Here is a 17235-nt window from a genome sequence, read left to right as displayed (position 1 = left end):
ATGACAGACAGTATTTCACTAACTGACACTGACATTTTATTAATGCAGTGGAAGAACCACATAAGTGGTTAAGTAGATTAAAAAGTCAATACTGCCCTGAATTTTAAAGCAACATTTTGACATCCTTATAACTAATTTACTACTGAAGACTACAGAAAACTAAATACAACCATTTCTTATGTACACGTAAGGATTTTGTTTCCACTATCTGTGGTAGTATATTTTTAACCTGTATAACAAGGAAATGGAGATTCTTCTTGGCAGACCACAAAATATGCCCACATTATTCACCACTCCTCTGGCAGCATGAATTATCACTCCAGCCTCCATTGCTCCATAAACTATGAAGAGTTCACAGTGCATTACAGAAGGAACAAATCATGCAATTGGCTGCTTTGCAGCAGTAATTGGCTGTTTCTCCCCAAATGCTGTCTACTTTATTTTTTTTAAAAGCATGTTCGTTAGAGGAAGTGCTAGCCATAAGAACTTGAGGAGTCCTGTTTATCCAAACTGGCAACATGTTTCAGTGGGTTCGATTCTGCACCACAGTAAGAGTGTGCAGGACTGACACCATCTGAACTATGGTTATAGTACCATCAATTACCAAGCATAAAAAAAGAAAACCCACAAATCCCACAAGCTGGATCATGGCAACCACCTGTGAGATGTGAGCCTACTGAACAGGAGCGTGTGGACGTCCTGCCGTTGACGTTAGCGGGACAAAGATCACGCCAAAAACTTGTAGCTGTGAAAGTCCTTTGCAATCAGTTGCCTTCATCAGGCACCTACCAGCCCACCCCGTGTCCCCGGTGCTCCACTCTCTTGCAGCAGTGGCACTTCAGGGGTGCTGAGCTGCCGTCTGCTCACCAGTGCAGGGCTCGGGAGGAACCCTGGCCAGAAACAAAGGGTTTCCAAAGCATGGCTATCTCCTTCCTCCCTTCCTGAACACAGAGCAAAGCAATGCTGATTTTCGGCAACGGCATGAGAGGAATGATAGCCCAATTCCTACCACCTGTCAGCTAAACCATGTACCACAGTAGCGTGCAAGCTAACATGCCATATGCCTTAAAATCCTTGCTAACACTTGCTCTTTAATTTTGTGCGTGCGTATAAATGCGCTACAGCATTGAAAAACTGCAAAGCATTTTTGCTCATTTCAGTATGGAATGAACTACAGGAAAAGCAGTAGAATGAAAGAAAACAGTCTGCTTTTACCTGTCATTTCCTTGTGGTTGTTGTATTTTCTATGAGCATAATTGTACACCTCTGAATCACATCTGTTTTTTTCCATATGGACCCCCTGCCTCCTTTCGGCACATATGCTGCTCTGTCACACCTCAATAGGCAAGGGATGAATGACGCCGTTGCCCAGCTACCAAGCTTCTTATTTGACAGCTCCTTTCTCCACGCAGCTCTTCTAGGGCAAAGTAGACGACAGAAGAGGAAACAGTGTACCCAACTAGCACTGTAGTCAGCTCCTCTCCTTCATACGCTCTCCTTTTCCACTTCAAACAACAACAAAAAACCTCCCAAACCTCACATATAGATACTAGCCTCTGCTTATAGAAAGCAACTATCAGAAAGAAGCAATAGTTTAAGCTTTTTAAGATGAAATTAGGTTTCTCACCTTGACACTTGCAGAATACTGTTTGAAAAAACTCTAATTATCAGAAGATCTAGAAACTGCACAAATCTTAAAGCTCATCTGAGCACGGAATTTGCACTTTAAATGAGTGGGGGAAAAAAAAAAGCCTTCTTTGTACCTACCTGTGCCAGTGGAAGAAATTATTTCGCTTATCATTTGCCACTAAAGCAGTTCGTGTCAACATTTCTTAGTTCAGTTTTGCAAGATAAGCTTAAACAATTTACTGTGAAAGAAACCTCTGTAGTTAGCCTAAAGGTGTCCACTTACAACGCTGCACCAGTTTAAGTAGCTCAGCATGCAATCACCCCTTGAATTAAAAAGGTGCAACTTCATACACTGACAAGACCACAGGTTCTTCCCTATATAGGCAAGGCCTAAAGACCCAAACTCTGCAGCATGGAGAATGCGAGGCTGTTGACTCCTGTGGCATGCATGCAGGGTTTTCTTCTGGGGGCTGTTTTCAGGTACAGGGCTTACGGACTCACTTTGTAGAAGCAAAAAGCGAGCTGCTATACCGTCACCAAGCTGGTAAGCTGTCCATTATTTTTTTGCAAGTCTCACACTGTATCCTTGTTCACTTTGATCCTGATAATAACAGAAGCTGGACCAGGTCCTAAGTTAACTGAATGAACAGAAATGTTTCATTTCCTACAAAAGATTATTTACACTCTGCATGTCCTCACATATGAAAACTAACAGCAGAAAGAAAATTTGCAAGCAGGTGAAACGAGCATAAATTAGGCTTTGCTTTTGCAATTGCTGAAGGTGTTTATTTTTCCACTATAAACCTTTGGCTTGTTTTACTAAAGCTCCTCCTTGTGTGTCTCACAGACGAGGTTCTCTCTGCTTTTCCCGGGGCTGTTGGTGGGGGAGAGGATCTGTTGCCTTCTTCCTGTGGTGATGTGTTTGGGAGCTTACTAAAGGGGAAATGGATGGAAAAGTCTCAAAGTCGGGAGCTGAAGCAGACTGCTCTATTCTCAGTTTTTCCTTCACCTGATATCTGAAAATACAGAGAAAATTATTATATAGACCAGGCACCCCCCAAAAAAAAACAGGCAGAAGGAAAGCAAAAAACTCTCTAAAGGGATGAGCCATGGCAGAACGAGTTAAGGGAACAGGGAGCTCAGAGGAGGAGGAGGATGAATGCACTGGCTTACTAAAAGCATTAAATCTCTTCAAGGTGCTCATACAGACATTCTTCCTTCTACTTTCTTGTCTTTATTTTTGTACAGACTCTGCATTACCACTTGCTACATATCTTTTGAGCCGGAGAAAACCTCTAGACCTACACACCAGGGTGTTTTGAAGAAATCACTGATGTCTGCTCTCCATACCGTATTGGTCCCTGATATGTTATTATTTTATAATAAAGTAGTCATGTTAAGAAAGATGCACATTCCAGAGAACCAGTCTTTCAAAGAAACATATACAGGCAACCTTGATTGCAAAAGAACACTGCATAGACACACCTATAGGTATAACATTTATAGGACTTACCTAAGCCTTCCCTAAAAAAGAAATGACACAGTATGGATAGAACTATGCGTTATACTGTCAAGAGAGTGTTACCATTAGCTTTCTTATTATTATATATTTTATTTGCTTAGTTTGGCCAGGAAATAATCATCACAACAAAGTGAAGCGAAACAGGTATGTATTGAGAAATGACCTGAAGAAAGGGAGTTGTATGAGACTATATATATATGTACATATATATATGTACATATATACGAGGGGGTGTGTGTATATATATACACAAAAGGGGGTGTATATGTGTATATACCAGAAAGCTATTTTGGTCTAGGGCAGTACAGAAGAAAGAGCAACTACTAGTGGAGGAAAAGAACAAAACTGGTGGAGATGAGAACCGAAACTGTAAATTATCATCTGAGCATGGCAGCCAGGAGACCAGACCAGGGCAGATATGGACATGGTCTTGAAAGTAAAGACAAGATTTTAATTTGTGACATGAAAAATGTGCTTTGGAAGATAATAGTCAACACATTTTAAATAGCATGCTTTCAAACCCTAACCCTGTAAAGACTGGACAAGTTTTTTTTTGGTGCCAGCTGACTGAGATGAATCGTAGAGCAGGAGTAAGATTGGGTATGGGGAAAATGAAAGTAAAACTATTTTAAACTGCCTATAAAATATTTTCCATGGATGTAAGTAACTTAAATGGCAACCTGCAGTCAGCAGAACTATCAGCCTATAATTTTGGTCAGTGCTAAACCGATCACTCTTTCATGTCAGCTCCTCCTGCTGAGCACATGGGAGCCTTTGGATGCTGCTGGCTTGCCTCTTTTTAGGAAGCTGTGGGGTGAGAAAAGACCCAGGAGGATTTCATCAAGTAGATGAAATGTGAACGATCATGTACCTGCGCTAATCCGCACAGACTGACTTACCAACGTTAGGACTGGCCTGCGCTAGAAGGGCTATGCGCTGCTGTTCTAGTTAGTGAGATGAAGCTGCTCCTTCACCTATGAGACAATAAAGCAGAGCAGTTTTCTACAGAGGCACTCAGTCATCCTTGATTCACACCAGCAAGCTGCTTCAACAATTTGAATGGCCAGTGTGCTGCTTTTTTAAAGAAAAAGAAGTAACTAGTGACAGCAGTGCAGCAGGTGGAGCTGCCAAACTGACCCTGAGGTACCAACACCCTTCGTTTCAAGGCGATGCCTATGAAAGGTGCAGGGCACTATGTTCCCCGATGTTTGCACGTACGCCGGCTCATTTTTTCAGGGCCGGGGCAGCCCGGCACAGGGCCTGGGCTCCCTGTCCTCCACCTCAGGCCCTGGGGGGGGACGGCAGGCCCCGGTGGGGGGCAGCCAGCGGGGCCTGGAGGTCTGCAGCGCACCTGGCAGCCCAGTGGCTCCCTTGGCAGCCCCAGCCCGCCTCATCTCTCCTCACCTCTCCTCACCTCTCCTCACGTCTCCTCACCTCTCGTCACCTCTCCTCACCTCTCCTCACATCTCCTCACCTCTTCTCACCTCTTCTCACCTCTCCTCGCATCTCCTCACCTCTCCTCACATCTCCTCACCTCTCCTCACATCTCCTCACCTCTCCTCGCATCTCCTCACGTCTCCTCGCATCTCCTCACCTCTCCTCACCTCTCCTCACCTCTCCTCGCATCTCCTCACCTCTCCTCACATCTCCTCACCTCTCCTCGCATCTCCTCACGTCTCCTCGCATCTCCTCACCTCTCCTCACCTCTCCTCACCTCTCCTCGCATCTCCTCTCCTCGCATCTCCTCACATCTCCTCACCTCTCCTCACATCTCCTCACCTCTCCTCGCATCTCCTCACCTCTCCTCACCTCTCCTCACCTCTCCTCGCATCTCCTCTCCTCGCATCTCCTCACATCTCCTCACCTCTCCTCGCATCTCCTCACGTCTCCTCGCATCTCCTCACCTCTCCTCACCTCTCCTCGCATCTCCTCTCCTCGCATCTCCTCACATCTCCTCACCTCTCCTCGCATCTCCTCACGTCTCCTCGCATCTCCTCACCTCTCCTCACCTCTCCTCGCATCTCCTCTCCTCGCATCTCCTCACATCTCCTCACCTCTCCTCGCATCTCCTCACGTCTCCTCGCATCTCCTCACATCTCCTCACCTCTCCTCGCATCTCCTCACGTCTCCTCGCATCTCCTCACCTCTCCTCGCATCTCCTCACCTCTCCTCACGTCTCCGCACCTCTCCTCGCATTTCCTCACCTCTCCTCACGCTGCCTCAGCGCCCGCCCGACGCCCCCTCCCGCCGGCCGCCCGCAACTGCCGCCCCGCCCCGGCCCCGCCCCGGCCCCGCCCCGGCCGTTCAGCGCCCATAGTGACGCCACGCGCCGGCCCCGCCCCTCACCGGGGCTCCGCCCCGCTGGGCCAATGGGTGCGACGCGGCTGCGCGCGGCGGCGGGATGGCCGTAGCGGCGGGATGGCCGTAGCGGCGGCGGCGGCGGCTGAGGGGCGCGTAAGATGGCGGAGCTGCGGGAGGGGGAGCGGTACGGCGTGTCCTGCCAGGGGGAGTCGCCCAGCGTCACGGTGCTGCACGTCAAGCTGACCGAGACCGCCCTGCGTGCGCTGGAGAGCTACCAGGGCTGCAAGGTGAGGGGCGGGGGGCGCGGCCGGTGGCGGGGCTCGCACCGGGGAGGGGGTGTCTGTCGTCTTTTCGGTGTGTCCGTCCCCGTCTGGGCCGCCCCCCGTCTCCCGCGGGGTCCCTCCCGCAGTGGCAGGTGTGCAGGTGCGGCGGGCACCCCCCGGGGGGACCGGCTGGGCAGGGCTGGGTCCCCACTCGTGCTCCGTGGGCTCCCCGGGACGCAGCCGTCCCGCTGGCAGGCGGCCCGCGGAGGACGGGTGCGGAGCGGCCGGTGCAAGTTGGAGGTTGTTGCATGTTCTCCGCGCTGTGACGCTTGGTAAACTTTGGGCAGCGCTGCGGCACGCCTCCTGGCTGAAATTAATGGATTTATCGCTACGCCTTATTTATGCACGCCTTTGCCAGCGCCGCTGTGCCGTCACGGCGGGTGAAACAGCCCTGCGAGTGGGCCACGGTAGGGGTTTCTGTCGGGCTGCGGAAGGCTCGAAGCCAGCGTGCGTCCGCGCCGTGTTGAAAAGTGACTCAGGTATTTGGTGTTGGCAGCCGCGTTTCGCGGTGCCGGCGTCCGTACGGCTGATGTGAAGGGTGGGTGCAGGAGGAAGGAGCCCCGAGCTCTCGAGGAAGGATGCTCTTCCCGCAGGCAGCGGGGTGCTGGTGGGACGCGCTTCTGGGGCGGGAGCACGTCCCTCGTGATGGGAGGCGAGCGTCGAGGAGCCGAACTCCTCGCCTGGGGTCTTTCGCGCTGTAGCTGGGAGCGGGGATCCCCAGGCGTCGTGCACGCCTTGTGGCGGTGCGATATGTGATGTCGCGGTTTGAAATCAGACGCTTCGGCGCGTTCGAACACAGGACAAGTTGGAAATTGCGCTGACGGTAATAAAACTGCCTCCTTTGCTGCAGGTACATACATCTTGGAAGAGGTTTACTTATTTCTGATTCATGAAACAACTCGGGTAAATTATTTACCTGTGATTTTCTTCCAAACCAGGATCAATTTTCCAAGTTAATGTAATTTTGCATGAAAAATGACTAACACGTGCCTAATCATCAGGATATTGCAGACTGAATAAAGAGCTATTTGTGGTCATTATGATCAAGAAAATAATTGAAATTCTTCTCCTTATTTCACTATTCTTCGTCTCCCTAACTGTAAATGAGACTCCAACGCTTCCTGCAGGTCTGCTTTCCGTAGTCTGGTCCTGCTGGAGTCTGGATGCGCCATTTGAGCAGCGGCAAGTGGAAGAATAATGGGACATAAAAACTTCAAGCTTTGTTATTCTAGCCTCTGGCATTTCTGGCTTTAGAAAGGGGTCATCTTTTAAACTGTTCAACCAAATCACACATTTCTAACTCTTGTACTGGCAAAAAAACCTCCTCTGGCACTATTCGGGAGGTGATCCTCAGAGTTATCTTATGGCAGATGCTTTTTGGTTTGTTTTAATAATGTTTGACAAGAATAGCAGCATTGGGGGAGGAATGAGGGAGGGAGAAGAATCTCTCTCTCTGTTGTCTCCATTTTAAATAGGTCCAGTTGTGATCTGCTAGCTCACACATCTGTCCGGTGCCGGAGGAGGGCAGAAGCGATGGTCTGTAGCTGCCGATACCTTCCTTCTCTCTACCTTAATGCTCAGCTACGCTGCTGACCCATTTCAGTTCTGACTGTGCAACTGAAAAATTCGCAACGAAGGCTTAAAATCAGCATTGTTGAGAACTGGGGAATGCAATAAAGGGAATGCAAGGAAGGTAACCTACAGCTCTGCTGCTGCCTCTCTTCTGTGCTGGAAGATCTTATCTGTGTAACAGAAGTAATATTGCAGAAAGCGTGTAGAGGTGAGAAATCAGGATAACCTTCCGATGACCTACTTATCCCATCACCTGTGGAACCTAGGCAGCATGTAATCAGGCTCTGTATACCTAATTGCTTAATGTTCAAATTTAAACAGTCTGCATAAAGAATGAAGCGCTCGCTCCTTGTTGTTACCTCTGCTAAGGATTTTCTTAGCTGGCATGACAGTTAAAGAAAACTCGAAAGACTCTTAAATTCTTACATTAAAAACACCTAACTTCACCTCCACCTTCAGAAATACAGAACAGAGATTGTATCTCTTTGGCAGGCCTGATCTCTGCAGCTTAGTACAGGTGAGGACAAATCCTGATTCCCTGCTTGCTTCATGCGCTCTATCTTCATGGCCTGGGGTAGACTGGTCTGAGATGACGGAGGACGTTCTTCTTGCCTAGATTTCCTTGAGCATCATCAATATTGAGCAGCATGCTTTAAAATCCTTCAGCATCATCTGTGGCAGTATTAACTTAGAGCGTGGCTAATTTTTGTTAAATCAGGTTCTGTTTATCAGGGAGAAATACTTTGGCTTTAGTTCGGTGAAGTGCTGTGTGTTGCCTCAGAAGTCAGAGTTGCAGCTGCTCCACAGGAGAGAGCAGCGAGAAGTGCAGGATTACTTGCCCTGGTGCAGTATCTATGGCTCATATGCGGGCAGGGTGTCCGGCGTCCTGCTCTAAAAGCAAGGCTGAGCGGTCCCTGCCCACCTCAGTCCGCGCCGGCAGGACCACGCTCCAGGGCTCAGCTGCTCTGGCATCTTGCTGCTGCTGGATGTGGCTTTGCTGGCCTTGGTACCTCACCTCCCTCCATCCCTTGTATTGCCCTCTGGGACTTTTTTGAACCAATTTATTGAGTTGTGGTGTTCTTTTATTTCTTTTTCCACACTGTTTTAGTGCTGGATGGAGAAGCATGAGAGCTAACGTGCTGGGAGGGCACAGAGAGCACGTGGCCAGGATAAGCAGTGGGAGCAGAACCTCCCTTTTTCGGTGGCAGCTAACTGATTAGATTAGCTCAAGTTATAGCATGCAGCTCCACCCTCTGTGCAGAAACTTAGCCCAGCAAAAAACCAAAAATCATTTTTTGCTGGCCTAGCTGTAAAGTTGGCTTACTATGTGATCCTCAGAAGCAGTATAAAGAGAACAGGCTAAAGAGAAATTGAGTCGTTTTACCTTGGTGCACACGGAGCCTCTCATTGGGCTTGCCTACAGCATATAATTTCACTCTTGCTGGTGGTGGCCTGACCTAATCTGCTGACTGCTCTGAAGCAGATCAGAGAATACTACATTAAGTAGTGTCTGCAGAGCAGTGGGGACAGCACTGCCGTCAGCTGATGTAGCTTTTTGCAGGATTAATGTCTGTCTGCAGTCATGTTTCAGCTGTGCTTCTCCAGGTGAAAGCAGCTGGAGGTGTATATTTTATTCTGCTTGCTGTTAAAGCAAAGGCTTTGGCCTGTAAAATCAGAGCTTTTCAAACCAAAGGATAATTGTGACTCTTAGGAATCTGTTTTGCATTTCAGTTTTTATTCTTCAGTCAGTCATTGGGATGTTCCAGCTGCAGAGCTGCTGAGTCAGTAAGCATATGAAACACGATCGTTGCCTCATGTTCCCCCCCTCTAAGCAATTGATATGGAGTTGTAGTACATTCGTTCACAAATGAAATTGTGCCATATTTCATTTACCAGGGTTGAATTTTCCCATGGCTTGTACCTGCCTCAGATGGCCAGCGTTTGGGGTTAGGAAACTCATTTGTTTGAAAGGTTTGGCCTTTTAGGGAGCTCTGGTGGCGTCCTGCTGGGAATGGGGATGTGCATCTGCTCACAGATGGGGCAGATGTCTTAGGTTTTGCTTTTTTGCTTCTGAGATCAGCTCTAAGGTGGACACCTTGTTAGTCTTTTCAATACTGTATCTTGCATGTCTCCACAGCTGTGCTGGATTTAGATTAAGGCGTATAAGGATGGGCTCTGGCACCTGCGGTGGGGAGACGCTACCCTGGATGAACAGTTGGGGAGTTAAAATGTGGTACTTGACTGGAGGGGGAACTAAAGGTGATGACAGAAGAAGACTGGGAAGATAAGCCCAAGGAAAAGAGAAAAGCAGACTGGGGTTAACTGGGAGCAAGAATTATTAGGAGCTCTGAGTGGGCAGCCAAGGGCTGAGGTTGGCTGGTTATCGTCCCTCCCGTCTCCTAGGGAGGGGAATGGGGTGAAGTGAGCTAGCAGTGAGCAAAAGCATGGCTGGAAGAGGTTGAGGGAAGAGACTGAAGATCATCCTAGGAACAGGGGTGTGCAGGAGAGTCTGGTTCCTGCAGGGCACTTCCAGAACCTACAGTGGAGCTGGGAGAGCCCAAGTCATTCCATTCTGCTGTCGGCACATAAATGAAAATCTGCCACTAGCATGTTTGCCACCAATATCCAAACTGCAGGGGAGTGATGTTCCCTTCTGTGCAAAAGAAGGGATGTGCCTATGTGACATCTCTGTGTTTTTGCCTCCATGTTGCCAGCGTAAATGTACTGATGGAAAGCTGATGATAAGTTGTGTGTCTATTTTTGTTTGATTGCTTGAAATCTAAGATTGCATGTATCTTAATGTATGCTGTAACTGATAATGCAGAGTTAATCGATTCGAGCAAGACAAGTATTCATTATAAATGCATTTTCATCAATGACTGGTTGATTGCAAGCTCATTTGAACCTGTTTTCTTATGGCAGCAAGGCCTGGGGGACATCACTCCGCATGTTTTTGTGTTGTTGCTAACTTCTGAGATTTCAAACAAATCTGTTAGCGGGCAAAAAAAAATCTTAATCCCTACAGTTTCTTTGGGGTACCTGGGTGGTAGCTGTAGTTCTTCCAGTGGTGTTGATGCGTTACCTTCCTGCAGAATTCCTACCTTGTCTAGCACACAGGACTGTGCCCTGGATAAATCAGAGGTCTGGTATGAAGTGACTAAGATGTGTATCCTGTTTCAGATGTCAGAAGGTTGTGGCCGATGAGACACAGGACTGCAGGAAAAACTTAGGGCAGTTAAACACTTTCCTAGCAAACGTGATGGCTTGATCATCGTGCCTTGCCTGCACCCTGCACAGGTAATCACTAGAGAAACTCTGGACGTTCAGCTCAGTTGTGAAATTTTGAGATGGCTTGAACTGATTTGAGGTTTCATGACTCCTGAAAGGGGGAAGTCCTATTCCACTTCTTTCCATTGGAGAAAACGACCCATTTAACTATTTTTTGGGAATGTCGTCTTCTAGGTTAGTGAGTTGAATGAAGTTATGGAACAGACCCAGAAGTGCTGGAGGAAACGGGTAGAGAAAGGAGCCTGACCTTCCTCTTCCAGGCACCGTAGGCTGTTGAGAAGTTGAAGGCCATGCAGCAAGAATACAACTTCATTTTCCAATACAGCTACGTAGGTCTGTTTGTCAGCTTCCCTAGGAGGACAGTCCCGCGTTCTGAGCCAGCACCTCCACCGCTTTCCCTGTCCCAGGGCTGATGAGATGCACCAGGGAGGCCCATTCTCATTCGCATGCTGCTTCTGCTTACCTTGTCCTGGTGCCAGTGCTGGCAGTCTGGTTTTGGCACCGGACGGTCGAGTGCTCCCCTTGGCAGCATCCCTTGTGTGGTCTGCCGCTGCTGTGCGCTGGTCACGGGTTCTGTGAAGGCAACCAGGAGCTACAAGTGAGAATATCTGTTCTCACTGTACTCAGTGCCAATGAGTGTCAGTGAAAATCGTAACTTGGATTTTTCACATCTGACACCCAAAACTACCAGGTAGTGTAGAATGTAATTGTCTCTTTCTGTTGCTGCTTGTAAAATGGTAGTAACGCCCACTTAGGGCAAATAGGAGGATAAGTGCACAGGTCTCTGGTGAAGTACTCTTGGTGCAGTGATGAGTGCTGCGTCTCTAGGGTTTGTACAGTAACGAAGTCGTGGAGCTGTGTGCTAAGGGTTTCTAAATGTTTTGTGTTTTCCTGCTTACTGAGTACTGTCCAGATCCTGTGAAGACATTGTATATTTAAAAAAAAAAAAGCACCAACAAAACAATGTAACTCCAAAACTAATCAGAATGGATACACTGAAGGAGGCTAAATTCCTGTTGTATCTCTATATCTATGTATCAAAAGGGCTCTGCCACCCCACAACCTGGTTGTTTCTATATACTGCGTGTTTGGGGGTCAGAGCTGGCGATCTGAACTTCGTTAAGCTTCGGTACCTCGGTCCTTGCAGCCGTGGGGAAGCGTGATGTGACTGATGCACTCGCTGGAGTGTGCACAGAAGGAGGAATCCTCCGTGGCAGCGATACGCGGTCGGTAGTAATTTAATAGACTTTATCAGTGCAGGTAGTCTTTCCTTCCAGTGCTTTTTCTTTTCCTTGTGAGGAGACCTCTATAATTCCTCAGCGTAAGTTGTGCTGATACACGGCCATGCTCTAAATTGACAAATAACTCTTTTGGGCTCGGTGGGCGGCTGTAAGCCCTGAAGCAGGGAAGAGAACCTGCTGAAAGGAGGAGGAGGGGATCGGGGGAATCCTTAGGCTGGCATTGCTAGAGAGCACCCGTATCTTGTCCTAGCCTCCTTCTACATAATACATAGCTCTTTAAAAATTATCAAAGCGTATGAAAAATTTTATTATACATCACAACCTCTTAATGTGGTGATACGAAGGCATCTTCTGCTCACTCTGAGTCAACGTGCCTGAAAAACAGTAGATAATTAGCTTCATATACAAGGGTGGTGCCTTATAAGTGTCTGAGTTATTTGCAGTCTGCCATGTGTGTGCGCAGATCTCCAGTCTTGCGAGCGGACACGGTCCCTGCCCAAAGCCTGTTAAGCAAAATAGTGAACCTGGAGAAGACAAGCCAGCTAGTTCTTGAGTTTTTGCCCCCCGACTTAGAGATTTAAGACCTGAATGTCACAGCTCCTCTAGCTAATTTTTTTTTTTAACCAGTCCTGTGGAGGAGAACTTATTCCTTATCCTAAGTAAAAGCTTCAGATGCAAATAAAGAGTAATTACTTAAGTGAAGTGTGCCTGGAGCTGTTTGTAGCTTGGTTTTCAGCTGAGTTGATGCCTGATTATTCCTACTCTTTAGAGAGGTAATGCGCACATTGCTCCAGCTGTTTCAGGTGCTAACAGTTTTTCCAGGATCACTTCCTTGGATTAACTAGGCAGGACTCCGGAGTTTATGCCCCAGGTATGGGATCGTAGGGTTTTCAAGTCTGTGCTGTTCCAGAAGTTTTGGGCTGAACTGGCCAAACTGGCGAGGGCAGATTGGGAGGGCAGGGGTCAGCTCACGTGTTAGTTGAGAGGCAGTGCCGGTTAGATCGGCACCGGAGGAATGATGTGCAGGAATGGGTCTGGCTTAGTGGTGGCTCTTCAGGGAGGAAGCGAGTCCACCTCTGATTTCCCGGGTGTCAGTCCTGGAGCCAGCTTCGCTTAACGTGTTCAGCGATGGCCTGGAGAAGGTATTGAGATGTCAAAGCTTGGAAGTGACACTCAGGTGTTTCAGGTGACCAGAACGTGATGCTGAGGAGCTCTGGAAAGACCTCGCCAATCTGGATCGATGGCAAAAAAGGTGGCATATGGTTTTCACCATAGGTAAAGTAACATGTAGGGGAAAAGTAAGCTCAGCATGACCTGAAACTTGGAATAGGCAGTTGCAACTACAAAATGAGAGATCTTGGAGTTGCATTTTCCAGTCCTCGGAAAGCATTCAGTCAGGGTGCATCAACAGCCAGAAAATCTAGCAAAGAGCTGGGCACCGCCTGGGAGGGCGTTAAGGGTGGTGCAAAGGGTCCCTTTGGCGCTGTGTAAAGCTTTTGGGCACCCACGTTTTGAGTTCCCTGTGCAAACCTGGTTTGTGAGGGATGTGAGGGGGGAGAGCTGTCCTCTGCTCGCTCTCTCCAGCTGTAGCAGCTGCTGTGCAAGGAGAGACCGTGGAGGCTGGGGCTCTCCACGGGGGAGTGAAGGATATGGGGCTGCGGCTTGGGGAATCGTAGGGCGTGATGGGAGAGCTGATACTGCTCGTGTCTTGCAATACTGGAGTGAGAGGGCACTTGATGCAACCAGCAGATAAAAGTAAAGCAGGTGGGTCTGTTCACCTGTTGGATGGTGGACCTTGCTGTCGTAGGAAGCTGGGGGCAGGCAATATGAGTGGGTTCAGACAGGGACTAGACTAATTCATGGACAATGAGTGTGTGAATGGATGCAGAACAGGGCTAATGAGGGATGCACACTCTAACACTCCTAACGAGGGCGGGCAATGGGGAAGTATGAGGGGAATGGGTGTGGGAAAGTGGTGGAAGTCCTGGGCTCCAGCAGAGAGCTGCTTCTCCAAAATGTCATGCTCTTTGCTGTGAGAAAAGAAATGCGGGAAAACTGGGTGATCCTGGGAGAGCAGAGGGAAGGGAGGTTGGAGAAGTGGTTCCCACGTCCATGCTTGAAGTCTGAGGTCCGTGTGGTGGCTGTTCAAAGCGGTCAGCTTGTTGGACATGGTGGCTTGTCCATGGAGGGCCAAGGTCCCCTGCCTCGGTCTCTGCCGCAGCAGCCTGCTGCTCCAGATCACCTGCCAGTGGGTAGGTGAGACCTTTCTGCCTGATGCCCTGCTAAATTTGTATTTTTTTTTAATGGCATTTCCTTGTGCTGCAGTAGAGGAGGTGGCTGGTGAAGCCAGCACAGTTTCTCTGGATTGAAAACCAGCTCGTGTCAAATTCTGTGAGCCACCGTAAGAAGGTGATGGCTGCTGCATGGTTGTATGCAATCATGGCATCGCCTGTCTGGCTTGGTGTTTTCTCAAGTGCCTTCATATGTTAATTTCTGTGTAGAGCACTAAACTTCATCCTGGAAAGCCTCAGACAAGGGTTAGGATTCGTAACTGTGCACTGGACTTTGCATATGTAACCCACTGCATTTTTAAAATGAGTTTACTTGTATGTGCTGGATAAGCAGATCGGTACATTAATAATCTCAGCTGACTTCTAAAACTTTCTGGCTTTAAGTCGGAAGGTTTGTGGAGCACACAAATTTGCAGTAAGCCATTTCAGGGCTTAGGGTTGTATGTGTTGTTGGCTGCTGTATAACTTGAGATAGCGTATAAGCCTCTGATTGTGGAAAAGCAAGCATGGTCATTTTTAAAGACCCCGCCACCAATTCGTGTGGGAACTCCAGCTCTCCGGTGGTATTATTTCTGCCTGAGCTGCTCTCTGGGATTTTGCGGCGTCGGGTGATGCTCACAGGCAATGTTGAGCACCGGTGAGGCTTGGCTTAGTTGTGCACTCCTGCTGCCTGCCTGCTGCCGGCTCCAGCACTCGCTGGCACGCACGTGAGCAGCATCAGCTTGTCGCCAAGCCCAGCCTGGGGAGTTTTCTGCTGGATGAGTGAGATGGATTTTATTGCAAAAGGGCGAGACAAGTGCAAGTGAACGAGGAGGAACCCGTGGCTGGACGGAGGAGAGGACAGGAGACCGACCTAACTCACCTTTCCACTGATGCTGAATCCTGAATACTCCTGAATGGCACCTAAATTTTAAGTCCATAAGCCCTTGCTTTTGCTGGAGTTAAGACTGTATTCATTAGGATTTCATCCTTTGGTGCAACTTGTTCAGTGTAAGTGTTTGCAGTGGGCTGGCAAACTCCCTGTAACACCCTGTGGACAAAGCCCAGCAAATTGAGCTTGTCAGCATAGCTGCCCTATGTTTTTGTGTCCAGCAGCATAATTTCAGGATTCAGTAAAGCTGAGCAAAGTCAGCACTGCTGCTAAAACGGGATATTCTTATCAGTGGGCTCCTGCTGGCACTGGTGGTGTTGCTGTTTGGGCTGCGTCGAGGAGCAGATCTGACCAGAAGCCAGCTTGTGACAGAGAAAAGTAGTTTCCAACTAGCAAGCTCCTTGATATTTTAATTTTTTTTTTTCCCCCTGAACATTTGCAAGTCTTCATGGACTGCGGTGTCAGCGCAGAAGCAGTGCAGGACAATTCCATCCTCACAGGTCAGGAACAGGCTGTGCTTGGTGCCGTGAAATTACAGAGACAAGGCGCAGGTGGCTTTTGTTATTTTTGGCCATGTTGCATATTTCCCTTGGCAGATACGTAGCTGAAGAAGCGAGGATAGTTTGGGGGAGCTCAGAATTTTTTTGGAGCCAGTTTGATTGTCCTGGATCTCTTTTTGTCTTTAAGACACGTGCTAGCTGAAGTTACTTGGCTTAAGTTAAAGAGTGTGAGAGCAGAAGAGGGGTGCTGTTCCCTGCCTTCCTGAGGACAGCTGGGCTGTCTGCGCTGCTGGGAGCAGCACGAAAGGTGCTGTGGCTGGAGGCTTGGTCTCCAGCCTTGCAAGTCCTCCTGGCAGTACTGGTGCCTGCATGGGGGTCTGGGCAAAGAGCAGGTCATCTGTGACAGTGGGAAGTGACAGGGGCCTGAGCGAAAGCCGTCGTTATCAAGACCTTTCGAGTAGGCAGGTTGCCTGTGTTAATCACGCAGCTCGAGCTGATAGCCAGAACTCAGGTACGTGTAGAAATGGCGTCACTGAATAGTCTCTTCAGAAACGAAGCCAATCCCAATCTGTAAGCGACCGGGACAGCAGAGCAGGGTTTGGGAGGGGGAAAGCACGCTGTTTTGGACTCCCACGTTCAAAGGTATGTCGGGCAGAGGAGGAGGGGTTGCTTTTCCTTTCCGTGCCAGCAAGTACCGTTGTACAACTTCCAGCGTTTTCTTGGGGTCCCCATGGCGCGCTGGTGTCCTTGCTGAGCACCATAAAACACCAGTTCTCGGGCTCCTCTGCGCCGAGCAGAGGAAACCCTGGGTGCTGCGAGGAGCCCAGACCTGCTGCCCGAGCCCTGGCCACTGCTGCCCAGTGGGGTCTGCATCATGGTAGGGGAGCGAGGTGCCCTCTGGTTTGTGACGCATCCACCTTCTCTTTCTGCAGGGAAACAACTTCTGCCTGACCACGGAGGTTTGTCATTTTACTTACTTTCTACTTATTTTCTTTCTCTCGTAGGATCATGCTTCTTCTCAAGCTTCAATTCAGTTTCAAGGATCGCAAGGGGTGAGTATTTTGTGCTCTTGTTACATTGGAAAATAAATGCCGTGTAGATTAACCACTTCCAGTTATTTAAAAAACAAAATCCCTACAGATATTCTTAAGACTTGCTTAATGCCAGATATGTTTCATTGTATATTTACCTAAGAGTTGTAGTTGAAAGTGGAAGAGAATCTTGCTTTAGGTATGCTTCTTTTTATCTTGCTTTTGTCACCTTTTAGCCTAAATTTGAAAGCAATGGGAATAACTTGTAAGTCATCAACTAAGCAGTGCAAATTTAATATTTTAAAATGGACTTTAAGTGGTTGGTTTCAAGGTGTGAAGCAGAACTGCAGTTTGGGCGGGGGGGGTGTATACCACGGACTACTGATGGTTCTTGACCCTTTTCTGAAACGCTAATAAAACAGAATATTTCAAGCCTGTTTAAGAGTTGAAGGAAAATATGAGGAAATGCGGCCTCTGCTAGGCCACAGGTCCTGTTAAACAATCAGCCAGTTGTTTACTGACAGGCAATGTTTGCAAACAATGCAAACTGGAGAACTAAAGTTGAAGGTAAAATTAAATAGAGGCTGTGATCTCTAAGTAGAATTATTTAAGTTTTTGGGTTTAACATTTAAACTTTAAGGGATGGCTAGAGACTCATTTATAAAG

At 48.3% G+C, this 17235-nt stretch overlaps 1 protein-coding gene across 4 annotated transcripts in view; it reads left to right on the top strand.

The window, feature by feature from the left end:
* The first annotated feature begins 5536 nt into the window (after nucleotides 1-5536).
* The window catches only part of ELL2 (elongation factor for RNA polymerase II 2), a 44715-nt gene continuing 33016 nt past the window's right edge, over nucleotides 5537-17235 (top strand). For 2 of the 4 annotated variants that reach the window (XM_072860803.1, XM_072860802.1), the window contains exons 1-2: nucleotides 5537-5739; nucleotides 16543-16590. In XM_072860803.1, the coding sequence (XP_072716904.1) occupies nucleotides 5611-5739; nucleotides 16543-16590 (177 nt within the window). In that variant the 5' untranslated portion in view covers nucleotides 5537-5610. Of the gene's footprint in view, nucleotides 5740-6214; nucleotides 6255-16542; nucleotides 16591-17235 lie in introns of those variants that run through there. The other 2 variants (XM_072860804.1, XM_072860805.1) reach the window with 2 other exon arrangements.

The sequence above is a fragment of the Ciconia boyciana genome, chromosome 4, assembly GCF_034638445.1.
Source record: "Ciconia boyciana chromosome 4, ASM3463844v1, whole genome shotgun sequence".
Lineage (NCBI taxonomy): Eukaryota > Metazoa > Chordata > Aves > Ciconiiformes > Ciconiidae > Ciconia > Ciconia boyciana.
The sequence above is the reverse complement of the archived record's forward strand: the minus strand, read 5'-3'. Positions and strand labels throughout refer to the sequence as shown.